This window comes from Callospermophilus lateralis, chromosome 18 (genome assembly GCF_048772815.1).
Source record: "Callospermophilus lateralis isolate mCalLat2 chromosome 18, mCalLat2.hap1, whole genome shotgun sequence".
In the NCBI taxonomy this organism is placed as follows: domain Eukaryota; kingdom Metazoa; phylum Chordata; class Mammalia; order Rodentia; family Sciuridae; genus Callospermophilus; species Callospermophilus lateralis.
Window position 1 is genome coordinate 34,780,132 of NC_135322.1, and position 27,373 is coordinate 34,807,504.

At 61.3% G+C, this 27,373-nt stretch overlaps 1 protein-coding gene across 3 annotated transcripts in view; it reads left to right on the top strand.

Annotated features, from left to right (window-relative positions):
* The window catches only part of Adcy7 (adenylate cyclase 7), a 53,793-nt gene that overhangs the window by 21,939 nt on the left and 4,481 nt on the right, over positions 1 to 27,373 (top strand). For all 3 annotated transcript variants that reach the window (XM_076839613.2, XM_076839612.2, XM_076839611.2), the window contains exons 2-22: positions 5,772 to 6,173; positions 8,258 to 8,461; positions 9,360 to 9,521; positions 10,167 to 10,316; positions 10,619 to 10,767; positions 11,688 to 11,799; positions 14,575 to 14,702; positions 15,976 to 16,134; positions 16,339 to 16,471; positions 19,164 to 19,355; positions 19,713 to 19,747; positions 20,218 to 20,301; positions 20,484 to 20,556; positions 21,596 to 21,693; positions 22,450 to 22,534; positions 22,801 to 22,926; positions 23,684 to 23,785; positions 24,884 to 25,077; positions 25,857 to 25,947; positions 26,200 to 26,355; positions 27,021 to 27,167. In XM_076839613.2, coding sequence (XP_076695728.2) covers positions 6,003 to 6,173; positions 8,258 to 8,461; positions 9,360 to 9,521; positions 10,167 to 10,316; positions 10,619 to 10,767; positions 11,688 to 11,799; positions 14,575 to 14,702; positions 15,976 to 16,134; positions 16,339 to 16,471; positions 19,164 to 19,355; positions 19,713 to 19,747; positions 20,218 to 20,301; positions 20,484 to 20,556; positions 21,596 to 21,693; positions 22,450 to 22,534; positions 22,801 to 22,926; positions 23,684 to 23,785; positions 24,884 to 25,077; positions 25,857 to 25,947; positions 26,200 to 26,355; positions 27,021 to 27,167 — 2,751 coding nt within the window. In that variant the 5' untranslated portion in view covers positions 5,772 to 6,002. The remainder of the gene's footprint in view (positions 1 to 5,771; positions 6,174 to 8,257; positions 8,462 to 9,359; positions 9,522 to 10,166; positions 10,317 to 10,618; positions 10,768 to 11,687; positions 11,800 to 14,574; positions 14,703 to 15,975; positions 16,135 to 16,338; positions 16,472 to 19,163; positions 19,356 to 19,712; positions 19,748 to 20,217; positions 20,302 to 20,483; positions 20,557 to 21,595; positions 21,694 to 22,449; positions 22,535 to 22,800; positions 22,927 to 23,683; positions 23,786 to 24,883; positions 25,078 to 25,856; positions 25,948 to 26,199; positions 26,356 to 27,020; positions 27,168 to 27,373) is intronic.

The window sequence follows — 27,373 nt, forward strand, 5'->3', positions numbered from 1 at the left end:
GTTTTGTGTTTATTAATATGGGGGAAAGTCATGTCTTTTCCAAATGTTTAAAAGCCATTTTAATCGCCTTTTCTGTGAGCTTCCTGATCATATGTTCTCCTACTGGGTTATGGTCTTTATTTAATTGCAGGAGCTCTTTATATATGAGGGAGATTAGCTTCTTGTGTATGAGTCACAAATTTGCTTCCCTTATCTGTCCCCTGTCTTGATTATGCTTTTGTCAGTGTTTTTTTTAACCATGTAGTAAATTGTTTACTTAAACAACTGGATTTATCTGTCTTTTCTCTAGAGATTTTGGGTTTTGTATCAGGTTAGAAACAGCTTACAGACAACAGCATTATAGGAGTCTTCTCGAGGTCTCTTTGGAATTCCTCCTGTTTAGGTTGTTCCGCTGTCTGTCTGTCTGTCTCCTGGACTGTCATTTTCCAACAGGCTGCTTCAGTAGGAGTTGAGACTCAAATGTGCGTCCTTCCTGCCCTCCAGGCCCCTGGTGCCTGTCTTTCCCCACGTCCCAGCCCCCTTCATGCCTCCTGGCTGCGTCCTGGGCAGGCTGGGGCCCGTGAGCTCCTGAGAGGCCCTCTGGACTTCCCCTTCTGTTCTTCCTTATCAAAGGAAGAGGGGTCAGGGATCTGCTCACTGTGGCTGAGAAGGTGTTTGCAGTCTACAGAAGTGAACCCTCAGTGGTGGAGTTGGGCTGGGGGTGGGGTAAATGCAGCAGGGGAGCCTGCTCAATGGGCCGGTGGCTGAGGAGCGCTGTTGCCCGGGCACCCGCCACCCACAGTGTGCGGAGTCCTGGCTGATGGGGTGGCAGCAGGGGCCAGGTCTCTGCCTTCGGGAGCTGGTGCCTGCACAGCTAGATGGCTGCCTGGGGGTCCCTGGCCTGGCGCCCAGCACATAGTAGGTGCTCATGCACATCTGCTGAAGGAAAATGAAGAGGGGAGAATGGATGGCCGACCGCTGCCTGAGCAGGCTTTGTTCACGGGAACTGGCAGAGAGGGCTGAGCTGGACTCATCATGTTTGCATTTTAAAGGAGAGAGGACTTCAGGTCCTGCTTAACCCAGGGAACGACCCCAGGGAGCATCAGCTATAAACAACAGCTCCCCGCCCCTCTACCCATAGAATTTGTCCTCCTTCTTCGGTCCACTCCCGTCCAGTACCTGGTTCTCCACGGAGCCAGTCGGCCTCCCCCAGCCCAGTCTGACCCAAGTGCCCCTTAGCAGGAAGGTGAATGGAGGCCAGGTCGGGCCAGGGGCTTGCTGGGGACCACAGAGCAGGTTGGTGATGGTCCTCAGGTCCAGAGCCTGGGGGCTGAGGCGGAGCCCGCTGGGGGTCCTGCAGGGTCTGGAGGAAGCAGTGCTGGCCCGGCTCACTCACAGCTTTGTCCCTGCAGCCTGGGCCGGACACGTGCAGACCACTGGGTCATCCGTATGGAGGGAGCAGGGCCCAGGTCAGTGGCGGCAGAGCCGGGCCGGGGTCTGGGCTCCTCCCTCGGGTGCTGGCCTCCCTGGGAGAGGTCGCCGGCAGGTGCTCCCGTTCCTCTGCCCCCGGCCCGCCCTCCCCGCGCCCGGCTCGCCCACCCACGGCCGCTCCTTCCCCCCTCTGCCTCCTGGCCCTCACTCTGCTGGCTCACCCCCAGCAAGGGCCAGGGATGTGCAGCCCCTCCTGGGGGCAGCTGTGGGGGTGTGTGGAGGAAGGGCAGGGGGCAGAGGTGCAGAGGCCTGAGGCCAGGGCTCTGGGGACAGGGAGTGCGGACACGGAGCGAGGAATCCCTCCGTCCCTGTCGAGGTTTCCAGCTGCCCCTTGCTAGGCCTGGTGCTGGGCAAAGCCGCTTCACGGAGTTCAAGGTCTCTGAGGCGGGTGACTCCCTCTTGCGACCAGAAATCTGCCCTTAGTCCCCAAGGGGGCCAAGGGCCCAGCCAGCCTGGAGGCCAGGCTGCTGTGGTTTGGTCACTGGTGTGATTGCTGGCGGGATGTGGGCCCCAGGGCCTGAGCAGAGCCTCCCGCTGCAGGCCCGCCTGCCCTCACGCCTCCAGGCCCCCACTTCCCTTTCCTGAGGCCCCCAGGGCCCCAGGCCCTGCGCAGCCCGGGGCCTACTGAGCGTGGCCAGGGGAAGCAGCGGGGTTCCTGCCGGCACGTTGGGGTGAGGAAGTGAGGCCGGTCTGCATCTGGGACAGCTGGGGTGACAGAGCACAGCACCCACAGCGGTGGGCTGAGGGAGCTGCCAGATCAGCCAGGTCCTCTGCAGAAGGGCTCGGGAGCACCGGGGGACCCAGCCCAGGGTGTCCCAGCCTCCTGTTTCCAGTCCTTCTTCCAACTGGGAAAACTGGCCGTCAGTCAGCATTTGACGGATCCCGTGTCCCCGCTGCAGGTAAGGGAGGAGCGAGGGGTACTCGGGCTTCCTGGAGCGGGAGGCCTTCCGGGATCTCACTGCCCACCTCGCTCCTGCAAGGCAGAAGGGACGGTCTGGTGTCTGCTTAGCTCCCCCCCAACACCCTTTGGCCATAGTTCTATCATCTTCAGATGTTGCGGCTTTGTGGGTATCAGCCCCAGAGGGGGACCCGCAGGTCAAGGGGTGGACCTTGGGTGGCCGGTGTTCAAGTCCTACCTCTTTTACCGTCTGGGTGAACACGGGCAGCAACTGAACCTGCCTCAGTTCCCTGTCTGTGAAATGGGAGCAGGCGTCATGCCTACGGGGCGGGGTGCAAGTTGACGGGTAGAAAGAGATGTCGGTATCCAACAGGAAGACGCTGTTCAGGACCTGGGCTGCAGGGGGCTGAGGGCCACCAAGGTGGCCTGGCAGTATTCCTTTAGGCCTAAGTTCTCCCCGGGAAAAGCCTCTCTGGAGGCCCCTGGAGAGGACCGGAGAGCTCCTGCCTGCCCCGGCCTCCCGCAGCCCTGGGTCTCCTGCTTGTCTGCTGCCTCAGGTCTTCTGTAGCCTGGCTGAGCCGAGACTGTGGAGCGTGGGGGCATGGTGACAGGGCCTGAGCTGGGGCTGTGGGGGTGGCCTGGGGCATGGTGACAGGGCCTGAGCTGGGGCTGTGGGGGAGGCCCAGCTCCCTTCCAGAGCAGGACTAAGCCAGAGTGGGCTGCTTCTGCAGGTCACTCCCACTGTGTGCTAAGTGGTCCCTTGGTTCTGGACACGGAAGGGCCGCAAGTGCTTCTGGGACAGAATAGACCGGGTCAGGGAGCCGGACGTGAGGCCTGGGGCTTAGTTGCAGTGACGGAAACTCACACTGGCTCAAGCTGAAAGGGACCTCGATTGCCAGTGTTGGAGGGGCCCTCTGGGGCTTGACCTTCAGGCCCTGGGGGGTCAGGCCCCTGGATCCCCAGTTCTCCGTTTGGTGTCATTTCCAAGGGGACTTTCTCCTCGTGGGGGCTTGGGGACCTGCTAGCAGCTTCATCCCTGGGGTAGCAAATGTCCCGAAGAGGATTCTCACTGGAATGGCCTCGGTGACTGGGGCTTGGGCGGGCCTGTGCTGATGGGCCACACCTCATCAGGTGATGCTGGAAGCAGGGGTCCAGGGGCTGCCGGCCGGAGCAAGAAACAGAAACGCCACGGCAGCGTCCCCTCCTCCATCAGGTGGGGCCACTCTGCCCATAGGGTGGTCAGGAGGTATGATGGCAGTAGGGGTCTCTGGGACCATCGGCCCTCCAGGTGAAGGGGCCCCAGCTCAGCAGGTGGCTTTGGAGTTTGGACAGGACCGTGGGGTGGGGGTGGGGAGCAGCAGGGAGACAGGGCTTGGCTCCGCCTGAGGTTGGGCGGCTGCCTGTCAGGAGTGCGCAGGCCGAGGCTGCAGGGCCGCTGGTGGCAGATGGTAAGTCGGGGACTGGTAGGAGAGCTGCTGATGCACAGCGGGCTGGAGACCCTCCCTGGCGGGGGCCTCTGGGTCTGGCGTTGGGGGCAGTGCGTAGAGGAGCTGGCTGTGGAGACGCCCTCGGGGGTGGCCCGGGTCTTCTCTCCTGGACGGCCCCCTGCCTGCTCCTCCCAGCCCCCAGCCCTGCGCGCACTGCCCGGCTTGTGGGGGAGCTGGATGAGGTCCCTGGATGGGCTGATCCTGTGCCCAGGGCTGCCCATTGTCCACCTCCTTCCCACCCACCGTTGTCCAGGAAGTGGCCTAGTTAGAGCCCGAGAGGAGGGCTGGCTGGCCTGGGTTCCCACGGCCCTGGGGACCTTGCTGCTGTCTCTGTGCCCGGCTCTGTGGGCCTGGAAGGGCAGGTCAGTGTCTGGACACTAGGTGACCCAGGGTGAGGGGAAGAGCAGGTGGGCGGGGATGTGCACGTGTGCTCTCTCACGTCTGCGTGCACACACCCTCGCACCCTCGGCCACGGCTCTGTCTGGGAACTCTCTGGAGGATGGGCAGCCGTAGAGGGTCCCAGCCCCCTGGCGTCTGGCTTTCTCAGCCTGGTGACCCCAGTGCGGTGGTGTTGGGAGCCAGGCCCCCAGGGCAGGCAGTGTTGCTGTTCATGTTTTGTGGCATCTGGTTTGGTCCCCTGGGATGTTGGTGGGGAAGCTTGGGCGGAGGATCTGTGACGGGGAGCTGGTAGACCTGGGTCTGACTCACAGCCCCTCCCCCAACCAGCGCCCGCGGTGTGTCCTGAGCAAGCCCCTGGGCCTCTCTGGGCTCAGTTCTGCATCTGTAAATCGGCTGGCCTCCGCAGGTTATAAAGATGAGCGTGTGGGCAGGGGCCTGGTGTGACAGGGCTGCTGCCGTGGTTACTGCAAAGAGCTGTTTTAGGGGAGCCTTGGATTGGGAGGGGCCACATCTCATTTGGCGAGCCCCACAGGACGTATGGCCGGGGTGTCTGGTAAAAGCTCCGGAGACGCCTCCCGTGGAATAAAGACTGATTACATTTAGAGGTGCATTTTGGGGGTTGACGTTTTTTTCCCTTTGGACCCTGGGAGTCCTGGAGAGAGTCCACCAGCCACATACGACCCATCAATCAGAGGTGTCATTAAAAGCCTTTTGGGAACGAATGGATGCTCTGATGAGTGGACGGTGCTGGGTCTACTCTGCTTCCTTTGACTGGGGCTTGCAAACCATTTAAATTTATCCGTGGGTTCTTTTAAGAGAAGCGGACTCCAGACTTCCTGTGAAAGCTTAATGTCTCTCAGATGCAGGGTGATTCCCTGGGTGAAGCAAGTGTGGGGTCTGAGCCCCTGCCCCTCAGCCTCCCAGTCCCCTCTGGGCCCTGAGTCAGTCCCCAAATCCCAGGGCTGCCAGGATCACGGTTGGGACCCCCTGGACCTAGAGACCCTAGACTCACTAAAAAGCCCCAGGACCCCAGGGAGTGTGGTGCTTGCACAAGGACCCAGGGGGCAGGACAGAGCCTGGACACAGCCCCGGCCCGTGCTCCTGATTTATGTCAGAGGTAGCTCTGCCGAAATTCAGTGACCAAGGATTTGCACCTGACCCCGTGTACAGAATTCATCGAGGTGGGTCACAGTCCGACATGGGGACAGTAGCAGACCTCCGGAGCAGCAGCGGGCTGCCTGCCTGCCGGGTCCCCTCCGCGGTAGGAGGGCTGTGTCCACGCCACCAGCTGCAGGGGCTGCCAGCCGCGTGTGGCTTGGCTGTGGGACCTTTGAAAAGTGGCTTGTGCAACCAGAATTTTAGTTTTATTTTTAATTACTTTAAATTCATTTTCAAATAGCCACACGAGGCCAGCGGCTATTGCACGGGACAGTGCTGTCCTAGAAAGGCCTAGCCTGAGCCCCAGGCTCCCCTGATGCCAGCCCGCATCCAACCCCGGGTCTGCTTTGTCTCCGCAGAGCTGAGGACGTGGGGTGTGCCTCCAGCCCGTCCTGGACACCGGGGAGGAGGCTGGAGCATTGCAGGCCTGCGTCACCCATGGAGCTGCAGGCTCAGGGGACCTCTGGCCGGCCCGGATCGCCAGCTGGGGAGAGGCCCTGGGCCTAGACCTGTGAGGAGGCCACTGCAGATGCCCACGGGCTGCGGGGGCTCCCGAGTGGGCGGCAGGACCACGGCTCCAGAGGAGGACGATGCCGGCCAAGGGGCGCTACTTCCTCAACGAGGGCGAGGAGGGCCCCGACCAGGCTGCGCTCTACGAGAAGTACCGCCTCACCAGCCAGCACGGGCCGCTGCTGCTCATGCTTCTCGCCGTGGCCGGGGCCGCCTGCGTGGCGCTGGTGGCCATCACTTTCAGCCACGGGGTGAGTCCAGGGGTGGCACGGTCTCTGGGCTTCAGATCTGAGCTGGGACGCGACTCGTGAGGCCTGGGGCCAGTTGTCATCTTCTGGAAGCCTCGGTCCTGCTCTGTGAAGTGCTGACCGTGGCGGTCAGGCTGCTGGGAGACGGGCTAAGCAGGATTGCATCTGGAAGCCTGAGTTGGTTTTAGATACCACATTAACGGGGCCAAAAAACTGCCCTCGCTTTTCTCCACCGTGACACTGGGTTCTGCTGGGGACCTGATCGGGGACGGCCTCTGAACCACGTCCCCAGCCACGGCAGGCGGCTCCCGCCATCCCCCGGCCGGGCTCTGGTCTCGCTGTTCTCTGCCTCCTCCTTTTTGTCCTTTGGTACTTGGGACGGAACCAGGAGCAGTCTACCTCTGGGCCACCTCCCCAGCCCTCCTGTTGTCCATTCTGAGACAGGGTCTTGCTGCCTTGTCGAGGCTGGCCTTGGACTGGGTGACCGCTCTGCCTCAGCCTCCGCGGTAGCTGGGAACTAACTCAGAGAGCCTGGCTCAGGGTCCTCCGCAGCGCGGCTCCCCGGGCACACAGCACCGACGCCCTCTCTGAGCCGTGTGTGGCTGGTGAGCCCCTGCAACGTGGCTCGGGGGACTCAGGAGCTGCAGCTTTCATTTTCTTTTTAATGAATAAGATTTAATTAGAAATTTCTAGAAGAAAGCATCAGAGACTACAGGGTGTCGATCTGTGCAAGGTGGCTGGAACCCTTCAGGCCTTCTGTTAGCCTGGCCCTCTGTGTCTCTGACTGCAGGGCACTTGCTTCCTGTCACTCCCCAGACAGCTAGCTTTTTTTTTTTTTTTTTTTTTAAGAGAGAGAGAGAGAGAGAGAGAGAGAGAGAGAGAGAGAGAGAGAGAGAATTTTAATATTTTATTTTTTAGTTTTCGGCAGACACAACATCTTTGTTTGTGTGTGGTGCTGAGGATCGAACCCAGGCCGCACGCGTGCCAGGCGAGCGTGTTACCGCTTGAGCCACATCCCCAGCCCCCAGACAGCTAGTTTTTGAGGGCTGACTGCATGGCAGTAGGCCTCTGCCCTCATGGACCTTAGGATCTGTTCGGGGACCTCTTGGTATAGTGCCAGCTATGCAACTTTCTTCCCAGGACCCTCCTGTTACCCTCTGCCTTTGCTCCAGCACCTTCCCTATGCAGGATGCCTGCTTTCCTCACCCAGAAACCACTGTGCACTAAGTCAGGCTCCATTTCCCTTCTTCCAGGCGCTTTCCAAGTGTGTTAGTCAGGTTTCCATGGCTATGACAAAATACCTGAGAAAAACAACTTAGAGGAGGAAAGATTTATGTTGCTCGTGGTTTCAGTCCAAGATTGGCTGGCTCCATTGCCTTGGCCTGGGGTGGAGCAGAGCATCATAGTAGAAGAGTGTGGTGGAGCGGAGCTGTCACCTCCTAGTGGCTGGGAAGCAGAGACAAGGACCAAGAAGGGGGCTGGAGACAGGATGCACTCTTTCGGGGCGCGCCCCCATAATCTTCCAACCAGACCCTAATTCCTACAGTCTCTGCTGCCTCCCAAAAATGCCGTCCCTTTATTAATGCGTCAGTGGGTCAACCTGCTAATGAGGTCGGAGCCTCCTGATCCAGTCACTTCCCGGAGCCCCACCTCTGAACCCTGCTCATTGGGAACTAGTCCTTCAAACATGAGCCTTTGGGGGACAATCTAAATCCAAACCATGACACCAAGGCTTTGCCTGGGGAAGAGCCCTGCCCTGGGCTCCTGGGCTCCCACCTGTCTTCCTCAGGTACGCACAGGGTGCCATGGAACTGGAGGACGTAGAGGCTGCCTCGTGGGGAGGTTGGGTGGAGAGTCCTCACGGGGCCTGGGAAAGGAGGGCGCTTAGGACCCCAAGGTAACGGGAAAGGAAGTCCTAGTGGAGGTGACGACTCAAATACAGGCCTGAGGGGTAGGAAGAACCAGGTGTCAGGGCACTGCCATCCCCGACATGGGGCCCTCAGAAGTGAGGCTGGGTGGGCTTCCTGGAGGAGGTGGCCCTCCGCTGGAGAGAGCCAAAGCACTTACACGCCTCTTGCTCTGTCCAGGACCCCTCCAGACACCAGGCTGTCCTGGGCACGGCCTCCTTGACCTTCGCTGTGTCTGTGGCTCTCTATGTGCTGGTGTATATTGAGTGCCTCGTCCGGAGGTGGCTCAGGGCCCTGGCGCTGCTCGCCTGGGCCTGCCTGGTGACGCTGGGCTACGTGCTGGTTTTGGACTCTTGGAGGAAGGCAGCCTGTGCGTGGGAGCAGGTAACAGGGCAGGGACCGTGTCTCTGGGGTTGATGCTCCCTGCCACCTGTGCGCCCTGCAGCCCTCACCCGGCAGCGGGTCCCTTCTGGAGAACGCGCCTGCGTGGACATTTCCCTTTCACGGGCTGTGACTCGGAGACCTGGGGTGGGCCCAGCCCCCTGCAGAGGGAGGGGGCTGAGGTGTGAGGCGTGTCCACCTGATGTCCGGCTCTGGCAGTGCAGGTGGCCCCTGTGTGGTCAGAGATAACCGCCCTCCAGCTCAAGAGGCAGGGGGCACCCCGGCTCTCAGGTCAGGAAGGGCTGGGTCAGGCCTGGGCCCAGCAGGATGGCCCGACCTGACTGTCTCCACTCAGATGGCCGCAGCAGCCCCCGGGCTGCTCACCCATCCATGGGCCACCCCAGCTCAAAGAGCCCTTTCTCCGCTGGCTCGCGTCCCAGACTTGGGTCTGGGCCTGGCCTGGGTGGCCTCTGTTGCCAAGGGGTGGCACGCTGTGACCAGTGCAGCCAGACCGGGACCCCTCCTGTGGCTGCGGGGTGAGGCCCAGGGAGACCATAAAGACTGAAGGCTCCTGGGGGGGGGGGCGCTCTACTCCCAGCAGGGGTCAGGGCGGGGCTGGAGGGAGGGCCAGCGTCTTCACTGCCCTTCCTGGGGGAGGGTCCGTGGCAGGGGAGCCAGGCCGGGGGTCCCAGGTCATAGGGGTGAGGAGCCTCCCTCCTGGGGGGGTCAGCAGGCGGGAGGCCAGCAGGCGGGAGGCCAGCAGGGCAGGCCACACCTTGCTCCGCTGTCTGTGGCTGAGTCACCATGGAGAGCCGCGGGGCCATCAGAGGACCCAGGGATGAGGCTGCAGCCCCCCCCCCCCAGCCGTGCCCAGGCCTAGCCCCCCGCTGCTTGTCCCCAGGTGCCCTTCTTCCTGTTCGTGGTCTTCGTGGTGTACACGCTGCTGCCCTTCAGCACGCGGGGGGCCGTCGCCGTGGGGGTGGTGTCCACCGTCTCTCACCTGCTGGTGTGTGCTGCTCTGATGGGGGCCTTCACCACCCCCAGCGTCTGGATGGGGCTGCAGGTGAGGGGCGGGGGGGCGGGGGAGGGGAGGGTGGGGGGAGGGGGGGAGGGTGGCAGCCAAGGCCCCGTGGGGATGAGCTGCACCCCAAGGCCTTGGGGCCATGGCGACGGATGGGCTCTGTCCTGCTGGCCTTACTCTGCTGGCCTAGAGTGTCCCTGTGGCCTCAGGCTGACCTGCTGGGTTAGGCGCTGCTTGAGTGACATCTTGCTCTATGATCATTGGGGACCTGGAGATGTGGTCTCCTCCTTCCTGGCCTGGGCGTCCGCCCGGGGTAGAGGCCAGAGCCCCCGGAGAGCCAGCAGGGTGCTCTGCTCCTGCCTTCTGCCACCGCCTTGGGGCTGCCCTCGGGCCTGGGCTCTGTGAGCCGTGAGCCCGCTGCCTCCGTCGCTCGGGCACCCAGGCACTAGGCAGAGCAGGGCCCGGACCCCGGTCCCGCGATCCCAGCTACTCGTTAGGAAAGTCCCGGCCTCCCTGTCCCGGCCTCCTGTCCCGGCCTCCCTGTCCCGGCCTGCCCAGGGAAGAGTGCTCCTCTGACTGCATTGGGGGTCAGGGATGTGAAAGGGGGTCATCATCACCTGCCCAGGGGCCTGGGCAGGGTGAGGTGGACAAGCCAGCCAATACCGAGCCCTGCCCTGGCCCTCCCAGCTGCTGGCCAACGCCACCATCTTCCTGTGTGGGAACTTCGCGGGCGCCTTCCACAAGCACCAGATGCAGGACGCGTCCCGGGACCTCTTCACCTACACCGTCAAGTGCATCCAGATCCGCCGGAAGCTACGCATTGAAAAGCGCCAGCAAGTGAGGACCCCTGTCCTCTGTAGCTGACCCCTGACTTCTCCCGGCTGCCCCCCAACCCCAGAACACCCCAGTTCTCCTGCTTTCTCTGTTGGGCTGCGGACACTTGGGCGGCTGTGCTCCTGGGGTGCACACCAGACCCACTCAGGTGTCACACAGGGAGCTGCTGGGGACGTGGGAGGGCAGGTGCCTGGCTGGGTTGGTGCTGGACGTCAGTCTGCCAAGAATGAGGGAGGGGCGGGTGGGCCAGGCCTGGCGCCTGATGCCACCCTGCCTGTCCCCACTGTCCCCCCCACCGTGCCTAGGAGAACCTGCTGCTGTCGGTGCTGCCCGCCCACATCTCCATGGGCATGAAGCTGGCCATCATCGAGCGGCTCAAGGAGCACGGGGACCGCCGCTACATGCCCGACAACAACTTCCACAGCCTCTACGTCAAGCGGCACCAGAACGTCAGGTGGGCCGCGGGCCAGGGCTGCATTCCGAGCGGGGGCTTCCTGCCCTGCCAGGACACTCGGAGCCCAGCCCACCCGGGGATGGGAGGGGGCCTCCCCCTGGGTCTCACTCTTCCCTTGTCTCCCCAGGAGTAGGATCAGGTCGGGGTTCTTGAACAGGAGGCTGGGCTGGTGCTGGGGGAGACACTCGAAGCCCCGAGTGAGCAAATGTGGCCTTGGGAGGGAAGGGTCCTTCCAGGTGGCTTTCCCCAGGACACAGCCCCAAAGGAGGTGAAGCCCCCAGGGCTCAGTGACCAGGAGCCCCCCAGTCCCAGCGCCTGTGCTTGGCTGATTCTAAGGGGCCACAGAATCTTCCCGGGAGTTGGGAGTCGGTGTGGCGCCTGCCCAGGGCTCAGCGCTGGGTGCCAGCACCCACCCCACTGCCGTCCGTCTGGGCTGAGGGTCGGTCAGGAGATCACAGAGTTTGGCACAGGGACATGAGGGGGAAAGCACAGCTGTCCCTCCTGAGCCTCAGTTTGCTGATCTGTGGGATGGGAACCCCGCGAGGGCTGGGTGAGGACGAGGTCTGGTGAGGAGCTGGGCGTGGAGGTGGCTGGGCCAGCGGGAGCTGCATCCAACCAGGGTGTGTGTCAGGGGGTGTGCCAGGGGGTGTGTTCCTGCCGTCTTGCTCAGGGCCGATCCAGATTCAGGGAGGGGGCGTGCCCTTGGCATTGCAGGGGTCCTGCAGCTGTGGCTTCTGCTCCGTTTTGCTGTAATCCGGAGCCTCTGGAGTCTTCGGGGTCTGTGGCTGGGAGGGTCTCCTGTCCCTGAGAGAATGAGGAGTGGCAGAGGCACACGGTGGGCTCCTGGAGACCCCGATGCGTCCTGTTTGTCTGCTGCCTGCCTCGCGGGGCTGAGCCCTCACGCCCTGCCTGTCCCCCAGCATCCTGTACGCGGACATCGTGGGCTTCACGCGGCTGGCCAGCGACTGCTCCCCCAAGGAGCTGGTGGTGGTGCTGAATGAGCTCTTCGGCAAGTTTGACCAGATCGCCAAGGTGAGCCTGCCCGGCTGCCCCACTGCCTTGGCAGGGAGCCGTGCACTCAGCGCTGTGCTGGGCACAGGGGCAGGGGGACCTGCTGAAGTCGAGCATCCTCTGGTAGTGGTGGGGTCCAGTGGTGGCCGCAGCAGCCAGAATCCTGTGGCCCCAGAGTGCGAGGCCGTGGGGAGGCCAGCAGTGTGTCCCTGGGGATGGGTGGGGCTCAGGAGCTCAGGTGGGACTCCGGGCGGCTGCCTGGAGGAGACGGCTTCATCCTTCTGCACATAGCCACAGCTTCAGCCTCACCTGGGAGGCCGGGAGGACTGCGGAATGCCTGGCCTCCCCTGGGTCTGCTTTGACAAGATCCCTGGTGAGTCGCCTACATGTGAAAGTTCAGAAACCTAAAAAAGAGACCTGAGAAAGAAAGGGAGCAGAGTCCCAGGCAGGGGGACAGCTGGGGGAGAAGCCTGGAGGGAGTGACCGCTCTTTGTGCCCATGGAATGAATGTGGCCGTGTGCATGGAACAGGGGACAGTCACCAGGATGCAAGGACCTAATGGCTGAGTGAGGAGTGTGACCTGTTCCCAGGATGCTAAGGAGCATGACCAGTGCCCGGGGAGAACCCGGCCCAGCCTCAGGTGGTCAGGGCCAGGTTCCTGGAAGTGGTGGCTGCTGAGTAGAGAGGGAAGGGGACATGTAAGGGGGTGGCTGTCTGTCCTGGCTGCACATTGGAACCGCCTGGAAAATCAAACCTGCCAGTGCCCACGTCCTTCAGGGCTTTGAAGAGCCTCTTAGATCAGTGTTAGGGCGTGATCCAGATACGGGGAGGGAGCGTGCCCTTGGCATTGCAGGGTGGCCCCACAGTCTTTTGTAGCCAGATGCTCAGTCCTGGGAGCTGCCTGCCTGGGCTCCCCAGTGCAGGGGGCAAGCTCCCCACTGCAGACGGTAACCAGCTGCTGGGGGCCTGCGCTGGCCAGGGGAGCTCTGGTGGCTGTCGCATTATAGACTGAGGACTCCGAGGGTCTGTGTGACCTGGGGCCTTCCTGCAGGAGCTGACCAGCTCTGAACCAGCAGGTGGGGCACCTGGGTGGCACCACACGTGAGGTTGCACCCCAGGGGCCAGGGTCTGGGGCACAGCTGCCTTCCCCTGACAAGCCCAAGGACCTGCCTGTCCCCTTTGACACAGCCTTCCCTTTCCTAGCGGGCCCCAAGCTGCCCTCATTCATATGGGACGGAGGCCCTGGCAGGTGCAGGCCTCCCAGCCGAGTGTCCAGTGTCTACGCAGACACAGGCAGGGTGGCCCCAGCCTCTCCTCCTGTGAGTGAGCAGAGTCCAGAACTGTTCCCTCCTCCCAAGAGCCGGGCCCTTGGGACCCTGCCCCCAGCTTCCTAGTGTCAGCCACATGCAGGAGCAGCTGGGGACCTGTGGCGTCTCCTGAATCCTGACAGCGGGGGCTGGGTCCAGGGCAGTACCTGGCCCTGAGACTGTGCTCTCCCGACACCTGCCCTCTAGCAAAGCCACTGTCCTTGTGCTTCTCTGGCCACCCAGTCAGGGCCCCGCAGGAAGTGTGGGGCACACACTCCAGTAGGGTCACTGGAGGAGGCTTGGTAAAGGGCTGCTCTCAGGGCTGGACAGGTGCTGGGAAAGGTTGAGGGACGGCTGGGCCATACCTGGGCGCTAGGGTCAGTGACGCTGGGCAGTCACCCCCAGGTCTGATGGGTGGGGGAGGGAGGCTGGGCCCAGCGCAGGGGCCAGACCTGGCGACAGTGTGTTGCAGCAACAGGCTGGTGCTGGCCAGCCTGCGGGAGGGACTTGGGGTGTCCGTACACCAGACCCTCGGCTCCTCCCTACCTGAGCACCCAAGCAGGAGGGCAGAGGGCAGGGTGCAGGTGAGATTGCAAGTGAAGCTCGAGTCTGTCTGAGGCTTCTTCTCAGATCCCCCCAAACCCCACCCACAAGGCTGGGGTACCTGTGGCTGCTCTTGCTGAGGGCCTAGGGGGTCTGTGGCTGAAGCATGACCTCAGGTGGGCCCAAGACAGCTCTCCATGAGCATTTTCCTATGAGGACTCAGCCTCACTGTCTTCTGGCCTCCCTCCCAGCCTGCCTTTCCTCTCTGCTCTGGCCCCACTCCCCAGAGCCTGGCAGCAGGGCCATCTCTTGGCTTAACCCACTGACCCTTGACTTGAGGTCCCTGCAATCTCTTCTCCTTCCTGACTCCCTCTGCTTTAGCCACGCTGGCTGCCTGGTTGTGCCTCAGATAACTTCCTGGCCTCAGGGCCTTTGCATGTGCCGGCCTGGCTCACTCTATCCCTCCGGGTCTTTCTCATGTTCTCTTCTCAAGAAGTCTCTAGCTTCCTGGGCACTTCCTCTCCTTCCCGGGCCTCCCTTTCCCCATAGCTCTTGTCACCTTTGGGCATCCTACAGATGGATCTGTCTGTGTCCAGGGCTCTCAGATGCCACAGCTATAGGCATCTACTCTGTCTCCTTCACTGCTGTGTCCTATCATCTGACCCAGGGCCAAGTATACAGTGGATGCTCAAACATTGCATGGACAAATGAAACAAAGGCCGCCCCTCCCTAGAGGCCCTTACTAACATTTGCTTCCACTCCCCGGGCTGGGTTGGGGTTCCTCCTGGTGGGTTCCCATGTCCCCAGTCCTTTGGCTGCTTTGGAGGCAACCCCTGGTGGCTGGTACCCTGCGAGCAGCCCTGGGCAGAAAGGCCTCTGGCTCCCCCGGGAGGGAAGAGGGGGCTGCGCATGGCTCCCACCAACCAGGCCTCTCCTCGCCCCGCAGGCCAACGAGTGCATGCGGATCAAGATCCTGGGCGACTGCTACTACTGCGTGTCCGGCTTGCCCGTGTCCCTGCCCACCCACGCCCGGAACTGCGTGAAGATGGGGCTGGACATATGTGAGGCCATTAAGTAGGTGCAGGCCGGGCACTGATTCCGCCTCCCAGGGCAGGACCATGCTGTTTTACAGATGAGGAAACCGAGGCCCGGTGGGGGGTGGCTTCCTGGACAGGCCACAGCAGAGCGTTCAGTCCTGGTCCTCTGGCCTCTCTCCCCTTGGCCCCCTGGTGGCTCTGAGTCTCAGATCGCAGAAGCTCAGAGCCTGGTGATATGAGAAGGAGGCAGCTGGGCCCCGTCTCTCCAAGGACTGAGTCTTAGCAACAGCATGAAGGTCTAGGGAGACAGTGGAGGACCTTCCAGAGTTAGAGTTAGGACCCCAAGGCTCCATCTGCCTCCTGCCCCCTGGAGTTGGGGGACCCACCCTCAGGCTGTAGGGAGACTCGAGCCCCCCGGGCTCCTGCCTGCACCATGCAGCTCCCCATGAGGCTCTCTGGGAAGCACTTGCTCGGGGGTCAAGCAGTGGAGGCCAGGTGGAGGCCAGGTGGAGGCCAGGTGGGCTGGGTGAACTGCCCAGTGTCGGGTGGGGCCAGCTGCCTGTGGCTCCCAGGTGTCACACCAGTGGACTCACCTTCCTGAAATCCCACCCAGAATGACTGTTGCTACAAGGACAGTCGCTGGACAGAATCAGCCTGTTGCATCTGTACCTGGGGCTGTACCCCCACTGTGTGCCCTTGGGCAGGACCTGCCCGTACCATGTGCGGGTCCCCCATTGCTCCCTGTGCTTATGACCGTGGTGGGCTGGGCCCACCTCTAGTCCTGTGGTGGACACATGGTACCAGCTGTTCCCTGTCCCTCACCCACTTGTCAAAGGGCTGCAGAGGCCCTGCTCTTGTTTGGGGGTGTCACATGAGCTCGATGCTCCTTGTACCAAGTGGTTCCAGGGCTGCTATTTCCCGGATGCTGGGGGATAGGGCAGGCCCCTAAGGGCTGACCCCCCACGTCCTTTGTCTGTGCTGGGTGGTGGGTGGTACCTGGGCCCCCTCTGTCCACTCTGGCAGCCTTTTCAGACTCAGAAGGGCTGCAGGCAGGGGACACCCAGGGTGGAATGGATGGACACCCAGGCCCATCAGAATGAGCCATGGTGACCAGAACATTGGAGTTTCCACTCCTACCCTGCCCTCAGGGATGGCCATATCTGCTTGTGCCCTACCAGGGACGGGTGACAGCTGTGTCAGGCTGTCCTGTTCCTCCAGCCCTCCCTGTTCTAGGACCTCCAGCCTCTGAGGGCTCAGGATGCACCCTGCAACCCCTGCAAAGGTGGGGTAACTGGGCCACTCTGCCCCAGGCAGGTTCGGGAGGCCACCGGTGTGGACATCAGCATGCGTGTGGGCATACATTCTGGGAACGTGCTGTGCGGGGTCATCGGGCTACGCAAGTGGCAGTACGATGTGTGGTCCCATGACGTGTCCCTGGCCAACAGGATGGAGGCGGCTGGAGTCCCTGGGTGAGGCTCACTGGGGCAGGGACAGAGACCAGGGGCTGATTCTGGATTCTGGGCTGAGGGGGGTCAGGGTGGGGTCAGGTGTGGGGTAAGGGGGGAGTCAACGTCTTTGCAGTGGGGCAGCTGGTCTGGGGCCCTGTCCTGCCTGCTGTGCATCTCAGGTGGGGGCCAGCCCTCTCTGGGTCATCTGACTTGGGTCTCCCCCAGCCGGGTGCACATCACAGAGGCCACGTTGAATCACCTGGACAAGGCGTATGAGGTGGAGGATGGACAGGGGCAGCAGCGAGACCCTTACCTGAAAGAGATGAACATCCGCACCTACCTTGTCATCGACCCGCGGGTATGAGGGCCCTGGGCCTCAGGATGAGGAGCTGGGGGAGGCTGGGCTGGATGGTCCACGCTGGGGAGATGCCCACAGAGGGAGAGTTCTTTACAAGGCTGCGGCCAGATGGGAAAGGGACCAGCCTGGGCTGGGGGTGAGCTCCCTGTCCCCAGGCCTCAGTGCTCTTTGCTGTGAAATGGGAATAATGCCAAGGCCTCCCTCCCTAGGGGAGGGGCTAAGCCAAGGGAGGCCTTCCCCGCTGTCATGGCACATCCTGAACCTTTGTACGTAGTACTGCCCGTAGCTCATTTTCCTGAGGTTACATGCTCCTCAGTTTCCAAAAGACACCTTTTCAAAAGCGTGCTTTGGCCAAGACTCGGGAAAGCAGACACCCTGAGGGTCCTGGGCTCTCAGCTGTGCCTGGCCCTGTGCTGGCCACCCTTCTCCTGGGGCCCAGCCTGCCCCAGGCTGCTGTCCATGGTGGGGCAGTAGGGTCAGCAGATGGGCCTCCTTGGCCTGTTAGCTGCCTGCCCCCAACCCAGGTCCTGCTTTTCTGCTGGAGGGAGGATGAATCATCCCTGGGGCCTGCTCAGGAATGCCAGCCATCGTGGGCTCTTACTCTCTGCTCTTGGCTTTGCCTGGGGACAGCCCAGGGGGCACCCAGCATCTGCCGCCTGACTTGGCTGCTCCCAGGGTCCCCTCTGGCTTCACCCTGCTGAAGTGCCCTGGCCCCTGCCACATCCCATTCACGTGGAGTTAGCCTCTCAGATCCCTCCTGGTCCTCCTCACTCCTCTGCCCCGGAGGCTCCTGGAAGGAAGCTGTCCTTCCCCATGTGTCCTCCTCTTGAGTGCCTATGGGCAGGTCCCCTCTCCAGCCCTGCAGCCCTGCACCCAGACAGTGCTCAGCACAGAGCAGGGGCTTACGTGGCTTCAGAATGAACAAAGCCTCGCCCCCACCCCAAGGGCAGCTGTGGCCAAAGCTCCAAAACCGCCCCCTGCAGGGCTGCCACATTGAGCAAGTAAAACCGTGGGCCGCCTGCTCAGACCCGGCTTCAGGTGAACAGTGATGGCGTTTAGTGTGTCTTGTGCAGTGCGTCTGCGTGATCGGCCACCCCACCTTCTTCCCATCTTTAATTCTATTCATTCACATAGTTGAAAATTTAAAAGGCATCCCTGGAATCCCAAGGACTTCAGAGGCTGAGGCAGGAGGATCACAGATTTGAGGCCTGGACAATGAGTAAAACCCTGTCTCAAAATAAATGGAAAGGGCCGGGGTGTGGCTCATGGTAGAGCGCTTTCCCAACAGGCATGAGGCCCTGGGTCAGTTCCCAGCACCCACACTATGCTCCATCCCTTGTCCGGATGCAGCTCCCCCGGGTGGACAGAGGCTGTTTGCCAGATCTGGCATCTGAGGCCTCGGGGGTGTGGTGGTCCAGTGGTGGCCTTGCTGGGCCGCCCACAGGTGCCTTCTGTGGGTCTTGAACAATTCCCACAGGGTTCTGAACAGACACTTTTTGACTTGGGTCTTTAGTATACACTTACTTTTTAAATTCTTACGCTGTCAGTGACCTTGAACTTGAACTTGAGTGGCTGGGTGCTGTGTAGGCAGAGTTGCCAACAGTGGAGGGGGTGACAGAAATGTCCCCACCCTAGACCAGTGCGTTCCTGCTTACTGTAGGGCTTGGTGCCTCCTCAGACCCTGGAACCCTCGCTGAGGTCCACCTTGCACCTGTTCCTTGAGGGCGGGCAGACAGCTGGCCAAAGGGCTTGAGTGTTTCATCCCTAAAGGAGGCTAGAAGTTTCCAGGAAAGTTGCCACTTGTGGCTTAGCAAGTGTTTGTGGCTGTAGGTGCTCCTTCCTGTGGGTATTGGCAGGGGCCCAGGGCACAGGGCTCCTAGAGGGCGAGACAATGTTAGGAATGTTGGGGTGGGGTGAGGGGACTCTCAGAAGGCCTTAAGGTGGCCGGTTGGCTCCAGTGACCTTGGGGGATCTCTCTCTTTCTCGCTTTCCTCATTTCCAGCCCCACCTGGCCACCTGATTGGAGGAGGTCCCAGTGGGTTGTTTTTATAGGGGGAGGGGCTGGCCCAGTGGCACCAGAGGAGAGGCAGCACTGGCCCCTCATTCAGGGCCTGGCTCAGCACTGGGTCCCTGGCATGGTGCCAGCCCTAGCAGGCACGTGGCAGGTGATGGCCCCATGCTGTGGCCGGGGGCCGTGCCAGGGGACTCCCTTGGAAGGCTGCACTGAGGAGGCTGGCACCTCGGTTGGCCGAGTCTCCGGGTGCTGGCTCTTGCTCCTGCTGCGCCCCTCAGGAAGGAAGGAACTCGCGCTGAGCACACAGGGTGGGCATGGCAGGAGGCCCGCTGCCTGCTGCTCCTCCCCGGGTCCTCCCTGGAAGGGGCTCTGGGAGTTCAGGCCCAAGAGTGGCACGTGGCCTTAGGATGAGGACCTTAGCCCTTTCTTTCCCTGCGGCGGGGAGCAGGGGCTGGGCACGGGGTGTGTGAACACCAGCCTTTTCCTGGCCTGGGACAGGAGTGGAGCCGGGGTCCCCACAGCCTGGCCTGACTCTCAGGGCAGCGCCAGGGGAGGGACTGTTTGGTCACTTCCCCTTTTGACAGATCAGCCAGTGCTCCAAGCAGGGTCACACTCTGGAGAGCTGGAGGGTGGGCTGGGGGAGCAGGTGGGACAGGCCTCCTCTGTGTCTGCCTGCAGAGCCAGCAGCCGCCCCCTCCCAGCCCACACTTGCCCAAGCCCCGGGGGGACGCGGCCTTGAAGATGCGGGCTTCCGTGCGCATGACCCGCTACCTGGAGTCCTGGGGGGCTGCGCGGCCCTTTGCACATCTCAGCCACCGCGAGAGTGTGAGCAGCAGTGAGACCCCTGTCCCCAATGGGCGGAGACCTAAGGTAGGTCCCTCCTATCCAGAGAGCTGGGTTCAGGGCCCCGATAAGGGCCTGGGGGAGCAGAGGCAGACGGGCCCCTCTCTCCAAGCCTCACTTCTCCAGCCGTAAAATGGCTTTGGTCTCTGCCCTGCCTCCTCCTCCGGGTCTGCTGGGGAAGTGCTGGCGTTTACAGCCTACTGGGGGGGGCGGCAACGTGCCTGTCCTTCCGATTGCCCAGTCTGAATGCCTGCAGCTTGGACATCGCCCCCACCTCCACCCCTGTGACCCCTGTCCCTAGCTGGCAGTGGTGAACCCAGCCCGTGATGGACCGCAGGCCCAGGTGCTGGGAATAACTGTCCCCGCTTCTCCCTTCCCTTTCAGGCCATTCCTCTGCGGCGCCACCGGATCCCTGACAGGTACGGGGGCTGCCCCCACCTTGCCGCAGTCACCTCCTCCAGGCAGGTGGCCCTTACCAGGAAGGCAGCTCCTCAAAGCCCAGCCCAGGACCTCTGTGGAGGCCAAGTCAAAGTATTCTAGCGCTTCCGGGTCCCCGGCTCTTCTGAAGAGCCATGATCGAGCGCCTGTTGTGCGCCCACCCTGTGGTGGGTCAGTGTGAGGTGCCTGGGAGGGAAGGACGGACCCAGTGCTGGCCTGTGAGGAGCAGCCCTGGGGGCTCTCTCCTCCGCTTCTTGCTGGGTGGTGCTGGACCTTCACTTGCCCTCTGGGGCCTTAGTGGGACTCATCTGTCCCTTGGCCCTCCCACACGAAGCTGGGGACCCCTGTTGGACACCTGGTGATCCCGGGGTGCCTCAGCTCATCCACACTCCTGCCTCTGGGCCAGTGGGTGTGGCTCCCAGGGATGACGCAGTTGGGTGTCTGATTCCAGGAGCGCATCCCCCAAGCGGCGGTCAGAAGATGACTCCTATGACGATGAGATGCTCTCAGCCATCGAGGGGCTCAGCTCCACGAGGTGAAGCCCAAGACCTGTGCCTCCCCTTCCCCCTCTCCCATTGCATGGGGTCCCCCTGTGGGTAGGCCCACCTCATGCCCTGAGGTGGGTGGCCTAGCCCCAGCTCTGGGCCCCATAGCTCCTTCCCTGTCCTGGTAAGGCCTCCACTCATCCAGGCCTCCATTTCATGCTGCCACCCCCAGGCCCTGCTGCTCAAAGTCTGACGACTTCTACACCTTTGGGTCCATCTTCCTGGAGAAGAGCTTTGAGCATGAGGTGAGGGCCCTGGGCAGCCACCACTCCAGAGGAACAGGGTTGTCCAGGCCTGGGGTGGGAGCCCAAGCCATAGGGCAGCCAACAAGGTTATGGGGAGTGTCCACAGCTGGCTGCTGGGGGTTGGTGGGGGCCCAGGACAGCCCCAGCTTGGGGGCTGCCTCTCTTTCCTATCGGCCTCACTCCTTGACCTGGGATCCCCCACTAGGGATTTGCCTCAGGGTCTGGAAAACTTCTGCTCCACCCGAGGCCAGAACTTAGCTGCCAGAACTTAGCTGCCATGGGCCAGGGAGGCCTCAGGGATGGCATGGGCCTCCCCATGAGAGAAACCACCCCGGATTCAGCCTGGGGGGGACCTGCAGGGTCTGCGTTCTGTCCAGTGGTGACTGTGCTCCTGGGGTGCTCTGGTTCTGGCAGGTCCTGGGCACACGTGTCATTATGTAATTTAACTCTTGCCCACATGGGGGCCGCTCCCCATTTCATAGACAGTCTCAGAGGTTCCAGAGCCTGTCCTTAGCCTTGGGTGTGGCTGTAGGAGGGGGAGTCCCACCCTCGGGGACCTGGATTGAAAGGGAGGGCCCTACTCTTCCCTGGGGCTCCCCAAGGGAGGTTACCAGGAAAAGGGCCCTGAAGGTGGAGGCTGGCTAGGGACCCTGCCCTCTGAGCCTCGCTTTCCTTACCAGCCCCTGGTGGAGCTGTGACCATGCAGTGGTACCTGTATAGAGGGCTAGCACTGGGGTCCGTCACCTGCCAGCTCAGGGACTCAGGCCCAGCCCGCTCCTTTGGTGTAGGGTAACTTACTGACCAGGTTTCTGTCCGCGGGGACATGAGTTCTAAGTCAGAGGCCTGGGTGGGTGGGGGAGGGAGGCAGGGCTCCCCTCTCCACCTACAAAGAAACTGAAATGCCAATGGGCAAAAGTCATCAAATGTCACGTCCCTTGGAGCTCAAGGAGGGGTGTGAGGTAGTTCTTAAGGTGTCAGCCTGGACTGGGAGGCACTGGGCCCCACAGGCCGCCGCCCCTCACAGTCCTGTCACTCTCAGTACCGCCTGGCCCCCATCCCCCGGGCCCGCCATGACTTTGCCTGCGCCAGCCTCGTCTTCGTCTGCATCTTGCTGGTCCACGTCCTAGTGATGCCCAGGTCAGTCTGAGTGGGGGCAGATGGCCAAGCCCACTGGGGTCCTGCTGGAGGGTGGTGATCTGGGCAGGACCCAGCAGGGACCCTCCAGGAGCCTCAGGATGGGGCTGGAAGCACCTGCTGTTCAGAACCCACAGACCCTGGAGTCCCCACAGCTGAGCCCAGGGATGTGGCCCTGCTCTGGCATTGCTTTCTAGTCCCCTGTCATCTGTGAAACCTGAAGGCATTTTAGGGTTTGGAGTCCTTGAGGGGCGGATTTGGAAAACATAGGTAATGCCACCTCCCTCTCAGAGGTGGGAGGGGGCCTAGAGGGTTCATGACATCCAGCCAGGAGCAGGAGTCCTGAGACTCTGGCTGCTAGCTCTGGGCCCTGCTGGTGGGGGACAAGAATGAGGGGACAAGCCACTGGTGGTTTCTAAAAGGGCAGTTAGGCCAAAGGATGGACTGAAATTGAGGTTTGGGATGCATAAAGACAAAACGGGGAATGCTTTTCTATAATCTTTGTGGGCCAGGGTCCCCAGTGTCACTCGTTTCTTGCATACTTGGCCCAAAAGGCACGTGACGTTGACCTGGATGTCGTGACTCGGCCAGGCCTTGAGTTTTATTAGCGGGGCAGTCGGACACAGGTTTCAGAGCTCCCCTTGCTGGGTGTGCAGTGGCAGTTGGGGAGGAGCAGGTGACTGTGGGCTGGAGGATTGGGGCCCTGGGACAGGTCCTGGGCACATGACCCCCTGGCACAGGTTTTTTCCTCCCATCTAGGATGGCAGCTCTGGGTGTGTCCTTCGGGCTGGTGGCCTGCCTGCTGGGGCTGGTGCTGGGCCTGTGCTTTGCCTCTGAGTTCCTGGTGAGTGGCCGAGGCCCCTGTGCTGCGGTCTGTGATCACTGGGTCCCCGTGGCCCTTCCTTCCCTCCCTGCCTGGGACCCTCCCAGAAGCCCACCCTGGTGAGCTTGTTGTCTGGGCCCCTTGCTGTGTCCAGGGGCTGGGGGGCTGCTTCTGCCTCAAGGACAACCTCCCCCGCCTGCTAGTGACTCTCCATGGCTCCCCTCAGGTGGCCTGTCCCTCCTGTCCCGGCTGCTAGCTCTGGATGACTTGACCCCTTGTGTCCACAGAGGTGCTGCCCAGCCCGGGGGACGCTCCAGGCCATCTCTGAGCGGGTGGAGACCCAGCCCCTGCTGAGGCTGTCCCTGGCTGTGCTGACCATTGGCAGCCTGCTCACCGTCGCCATCGTCAACTTGGTCAGCTTGGGGTGGGGGAGGGAGGCCCTGGCAGGGACCTGGGGGAGGCTTCCTGGGTGGAGGAGCCGTCTTTGACCCTGGGACCTGTGGATTCTCGAGTCCTCTGGCAGGTTGCCTTAATGGTGCATCTGTTTAGCTCCTCAGGAGCTCAGTGGGGGCCCTGTGAGGTCCTGGACTCAGCGCTCCTCATCTGGTCCAACAAGGACTCGGGACACCCGGGGTACTTTTGTGGCTGGCTACACAAGGACATGGGGCCTGAGCCACAACAGTGTCTGATGTTCCTTCCTCCTCCTGTCAGAGGACAGCCTGCCTCACTGTCTCTGGGACTTGGTGTCCTGGGCTCTGCAGGCTGCTGCGGGGATTATGGCCAGCTCCCTCCTCAGAGCCCAGGCCCCTCCGCCCTGTGCCTGACCCTCTAGAGCGTGGTGTGAGGAGTGTGCTCCGTGGTCTCCCTCAGGGTCCCTGCAGAAGGGAGCTCCTGGGAAGTGCTGACTCTCCTCTCTGCCTCTGATGCACCAATGATTTTTTCCGATGCCCTTCTCTCCCCAGCCCTCTCTGTACCGTGACGGGGTGGGGGTTGCTGTGGAGGGCGGGGGAGCCGCTCACAGGAGCTTAGAGCTGAGTCTGTCACACAGCTTCAGGCTGCCTGGGGTGCCCGTGGTGCCTGTGGTTGTCTTGGGCCGGCTTCTCTTGGCTCTGGCAGGTCCCAAGGTCCATCCTTTAGATGTCCCCTAATGAGGACCTGTCTCCTCTGTAGCCACTGATGCCTTTCCCAGCTCCGGTGCTGCCTGGTGGCAATGAGACGAGCCTGTGGGCCACAAGCAGCAGCAGAAACAGAACCGTGTGTGAGCTCCTGCCGGTGAGTGTCATCCTGGCTCCAAGTGGAGCCCAGACCCCAGGCCAGCCCTTTGGGCACTGTATCCTCCCTGGGATGCTCCTGGCAAGGGATGCAGTCTTGGCATTAAGAGCGCTGGTTCTGAGTCCACATGATCATGGGGTATGGAGGAGGGGGTCCAGTGTCTCCTCAGAGAGGCGGAGGAGACGGCTCAAGCAGGTGGTGCTGGGCTAGGCCTGGCGACAGGGAGGGTCTGGGTCCTGGCTGCTTGCTCTTAGCTGTGAGGGCTGGGCAGGGAGGGAGGGGTGAGCGTCAGCTGTGCTGGTGGGTGTATCCCAGGTCCCTTCCCTGCCCAGGCCATTTTATCAGAGGTCGAAGGATGAGGTGCACAGGGCCCAGGCAGGTCACTACCACACCAAGGTCTGTGTGGCAGGGCTAAGACCACCTGAGTGAGACCGTGGGACTGAGGTGTGGGAGTGCCATGAGTTTTGAGCAGGTCTCCAAAAGGCAGACAGATTCTTGATGGGAGAAGGGAGGGGACAATGTGAGAACTGGGTGCCTTGGTAGGGTTTCAGGGGATTTGTACCCTGGGTGGGGAGAGTTGGAAGACACAGCTGGAGGGGTAGGTTTGGTCTAGGTTGGCGGGGGGCAGGAATGCCAGGGAGAAGAGCGTGGTCTTTCTTCTGGGGCCAGTGGGGAGCCACAGCGTGATCTTGAGCAGGAGAGTCCTGTGGACAGAGACGCCCTTGGGACAGGTGAGCTCCAGCAGGACTTGACAGGGAAGCTGACCAGGTGTGCACACCCTGCCCCTACCCTGGTCTGGAGTTTTACTTACCAGTTTTTCTCCTTAAGACAAGCTCACTTGCCACAGTGGCAAAACCACAGAGCAGTGTCCTGCCACAGACTCTCCGATGTGCGGCCGCTTTTTGTTGAGAGGTGGTCAGGATGAGTCATGCTGCAGACACCTGGCTCTGTGAGCCCACAGGTGGAAGGGACCGGGCAGCTGGGGTGTGTGTTGTTATCCTTTTTCCATTTGGTGACTGCTCTGGAGGTGAGCTTCCTGGTGATGGGACATGGTGGGGTGACTTCTGCCACCCTGAGTAATGCCTCCCATCTCCCCAGTATTACACCTGCAGCTGTATCCTGGGTTTTATTTCCTGCTCTGTCTTCTTGCGCATGAACCTGGAGCTGAAGGTCGTGTTATTGACAGTGGCGCTGGTGGCCTACCTGGTGCTGTTCAATCTCTCCCTCTGTTGGAAGGGTGACTGCTGTGGCCACGGTCTGGGCAACCTCACCAAGACCAACAGCACCTTCAGGTAGGGCCAGATGCAGCCTGCTATAAGGCATGGGGTACTGCTGCCTGTGTCCCCCGTGGCCCGTTGTGGCACACTGGGTTGACTTGGTGCGTGGTCAAGCTGGGGCATGTCTGCATTCATGGTCCATTTGGGCTGGACATTTTTGAGAGATGGCAGGGTTTCTGTTTTATTGAAGGGACAGTCATGGCACAGGCCACAGGTCTCCTGTACTCAGAACTGAGAATGTGACTCACTGGGGGATTCTCTGGGGGAAGTGCTAGTCCAGCAGAAGCCACAGGGGCCATCTATTCTGGGCCAGCTTAGGGGTGAGGGGAGGCTTGAGCCAGGTCGCCCGTCTTTGATGCATGTCCTGGATTACCTGTTTCAGCAAGAACAGATGCTTTTGGTCCCTTCTTGGACAGGTGCTGATGGGGAAGCTGGGGAAAGCTGCGGTGGGGGCTCCCTTGCACTAAGAGGCCGGGAGCTTGGAGACACAGAGAGAGATCTATCTGCCCTGGCCCTGCTGGGTCCTTATACCAATCTGCAGGTTCCTGCCCTGACTGTCCCCTCCCTCCCACAAGAGAACTCTTGGCTGCCTTCATATCCCCACCACAGCTGCCTCTGGTCCTTCAGGGACGAGCTTCAATGTCCCCTGAGGGCCCCACCCCTTCCCCCATTCCCTGTGCGGCTGCAGCTACCTGCTCACCTCTGCCTGCCCCCCACTTGGCATGTGCAGGGCCACGCACACTCATACTTGGGGCCAAGGCCGATGCTGACTCCTACCCTCCTGCACCCAACAGTACCACTGGCTGTTCTCTGAGTGACCTGAAGACCATGATCAACTTCTACCTGGTCCTGTTCTACGCCACCTTCGTCATGCTCTCCAGACAGGTGCGCATGGGCCCTAGCCTCCTGTAATGGGCAGGCAGACAAGGCCTTTGGGGGAGGGGCCTCAAGCATGAAGACAGCAGAATCCTGTCGTAGAAGCTCTGGTCCCCAGTCCTGGCCTCCCCAGGTCACAGTGGGATGGGCTGAGCTGGGTTCAGGCTGGGCAGCACTGTGGGCTGGGTAAGGTCAGAGCTGTGCCCACCAGCTCCTTAGGTGGATGTTGTCCTATGGATGAACACTGTTTCCCATTTGCAGATTGACTATTATTGTCGCCTGGACTGTTTGTGGAAGAAAAAGTTCAAGAAGGAACATGAAGAATTTGAAACTATGGAGAACGTGAACCGCCTTCTCCTGGAGAATGTGCTGCCGGCCCATGTGGCTGCCCACTTCATCGGCGACAAGCTGAATGAGGTGCAGTGGGAGGAAGGGGCTCAGCATGTGGTTAGGAGACAGAAGGTGCAGACACAGAGCCTGGGTGCAGGTGCAGAGCTGCTGAGTGCTGATTTGCATTCCTGGGTCTTGGCCTCCGCCCCCCGTGCCCAGGAGCCAGCCTGTGCTGGCAGTTACAAAAGCACGGGCTCCGAGTCAGGGGCCAGACGCCTTACTTCCCTGGGTCTTCGTGTGAAAAGTGGGCTGACTGTCCTGGATTGCTGTGAAGTCCAATATGTGTTCCAGTGTTAGTGATCCGCATGTTCCATACTGATGAAAACATCTGTACTCCCTCTAGCTCTGTGTGCAGAATTTTCTAGATAAGGAAACTGAGGTCCCATGACTTGCTCAGTATAAACCCATCTCGTAATCTAGGGGCCTCAGCCCCAGCTGTACATAAACACCCAGGGTGCTCACAAGGGCATCACATCAGCTTGATCCTCCTGCTCCTCAACCGACCAGTTCAGAATCACCCCGGGTTCTAACAATCCTGGCAATCCTGGCATACTACCTGCGCGACCAGGGCCGGGAACCATGCTCCGTCTCCCTTTCTGGAAGCCCAGGGGCAGTTTAGTATTGTCTGCATCGCTGTCCCCTTCAGATGCCATGTAGCCATCAGGGCCTGTTTCTTCCCTACCCTGTGCCAGGACTGGTACCATCAGTCCTACGACTGTGTGTGTGTCATGTTTGCATCTGTGCCGGATTTCAAAGTGTTCTACACAGAGTGCGATGTCAATAAAGAAGGGCTGGAGTGTCTGCGCCTGTTAAATGAGATCATCGCTGACTTTGATGAGGTACGCGTTCGGCCTAGTCCTGGGGCTCTGGGCCTTCCTGCCTGCACGAAGAGCAGGGTTGAGGCTCAGGCATTCTGAACTCAATTTAAACATGTGATGTCACAGGCTCCAGGCATAGCTCTGTTGGCAATGTGTACCTAGCATGCATGAGGCCCTGGGTTCCATCCCAGCACCAAACAACACAACATGAGGCGGCTTCCCTGGGG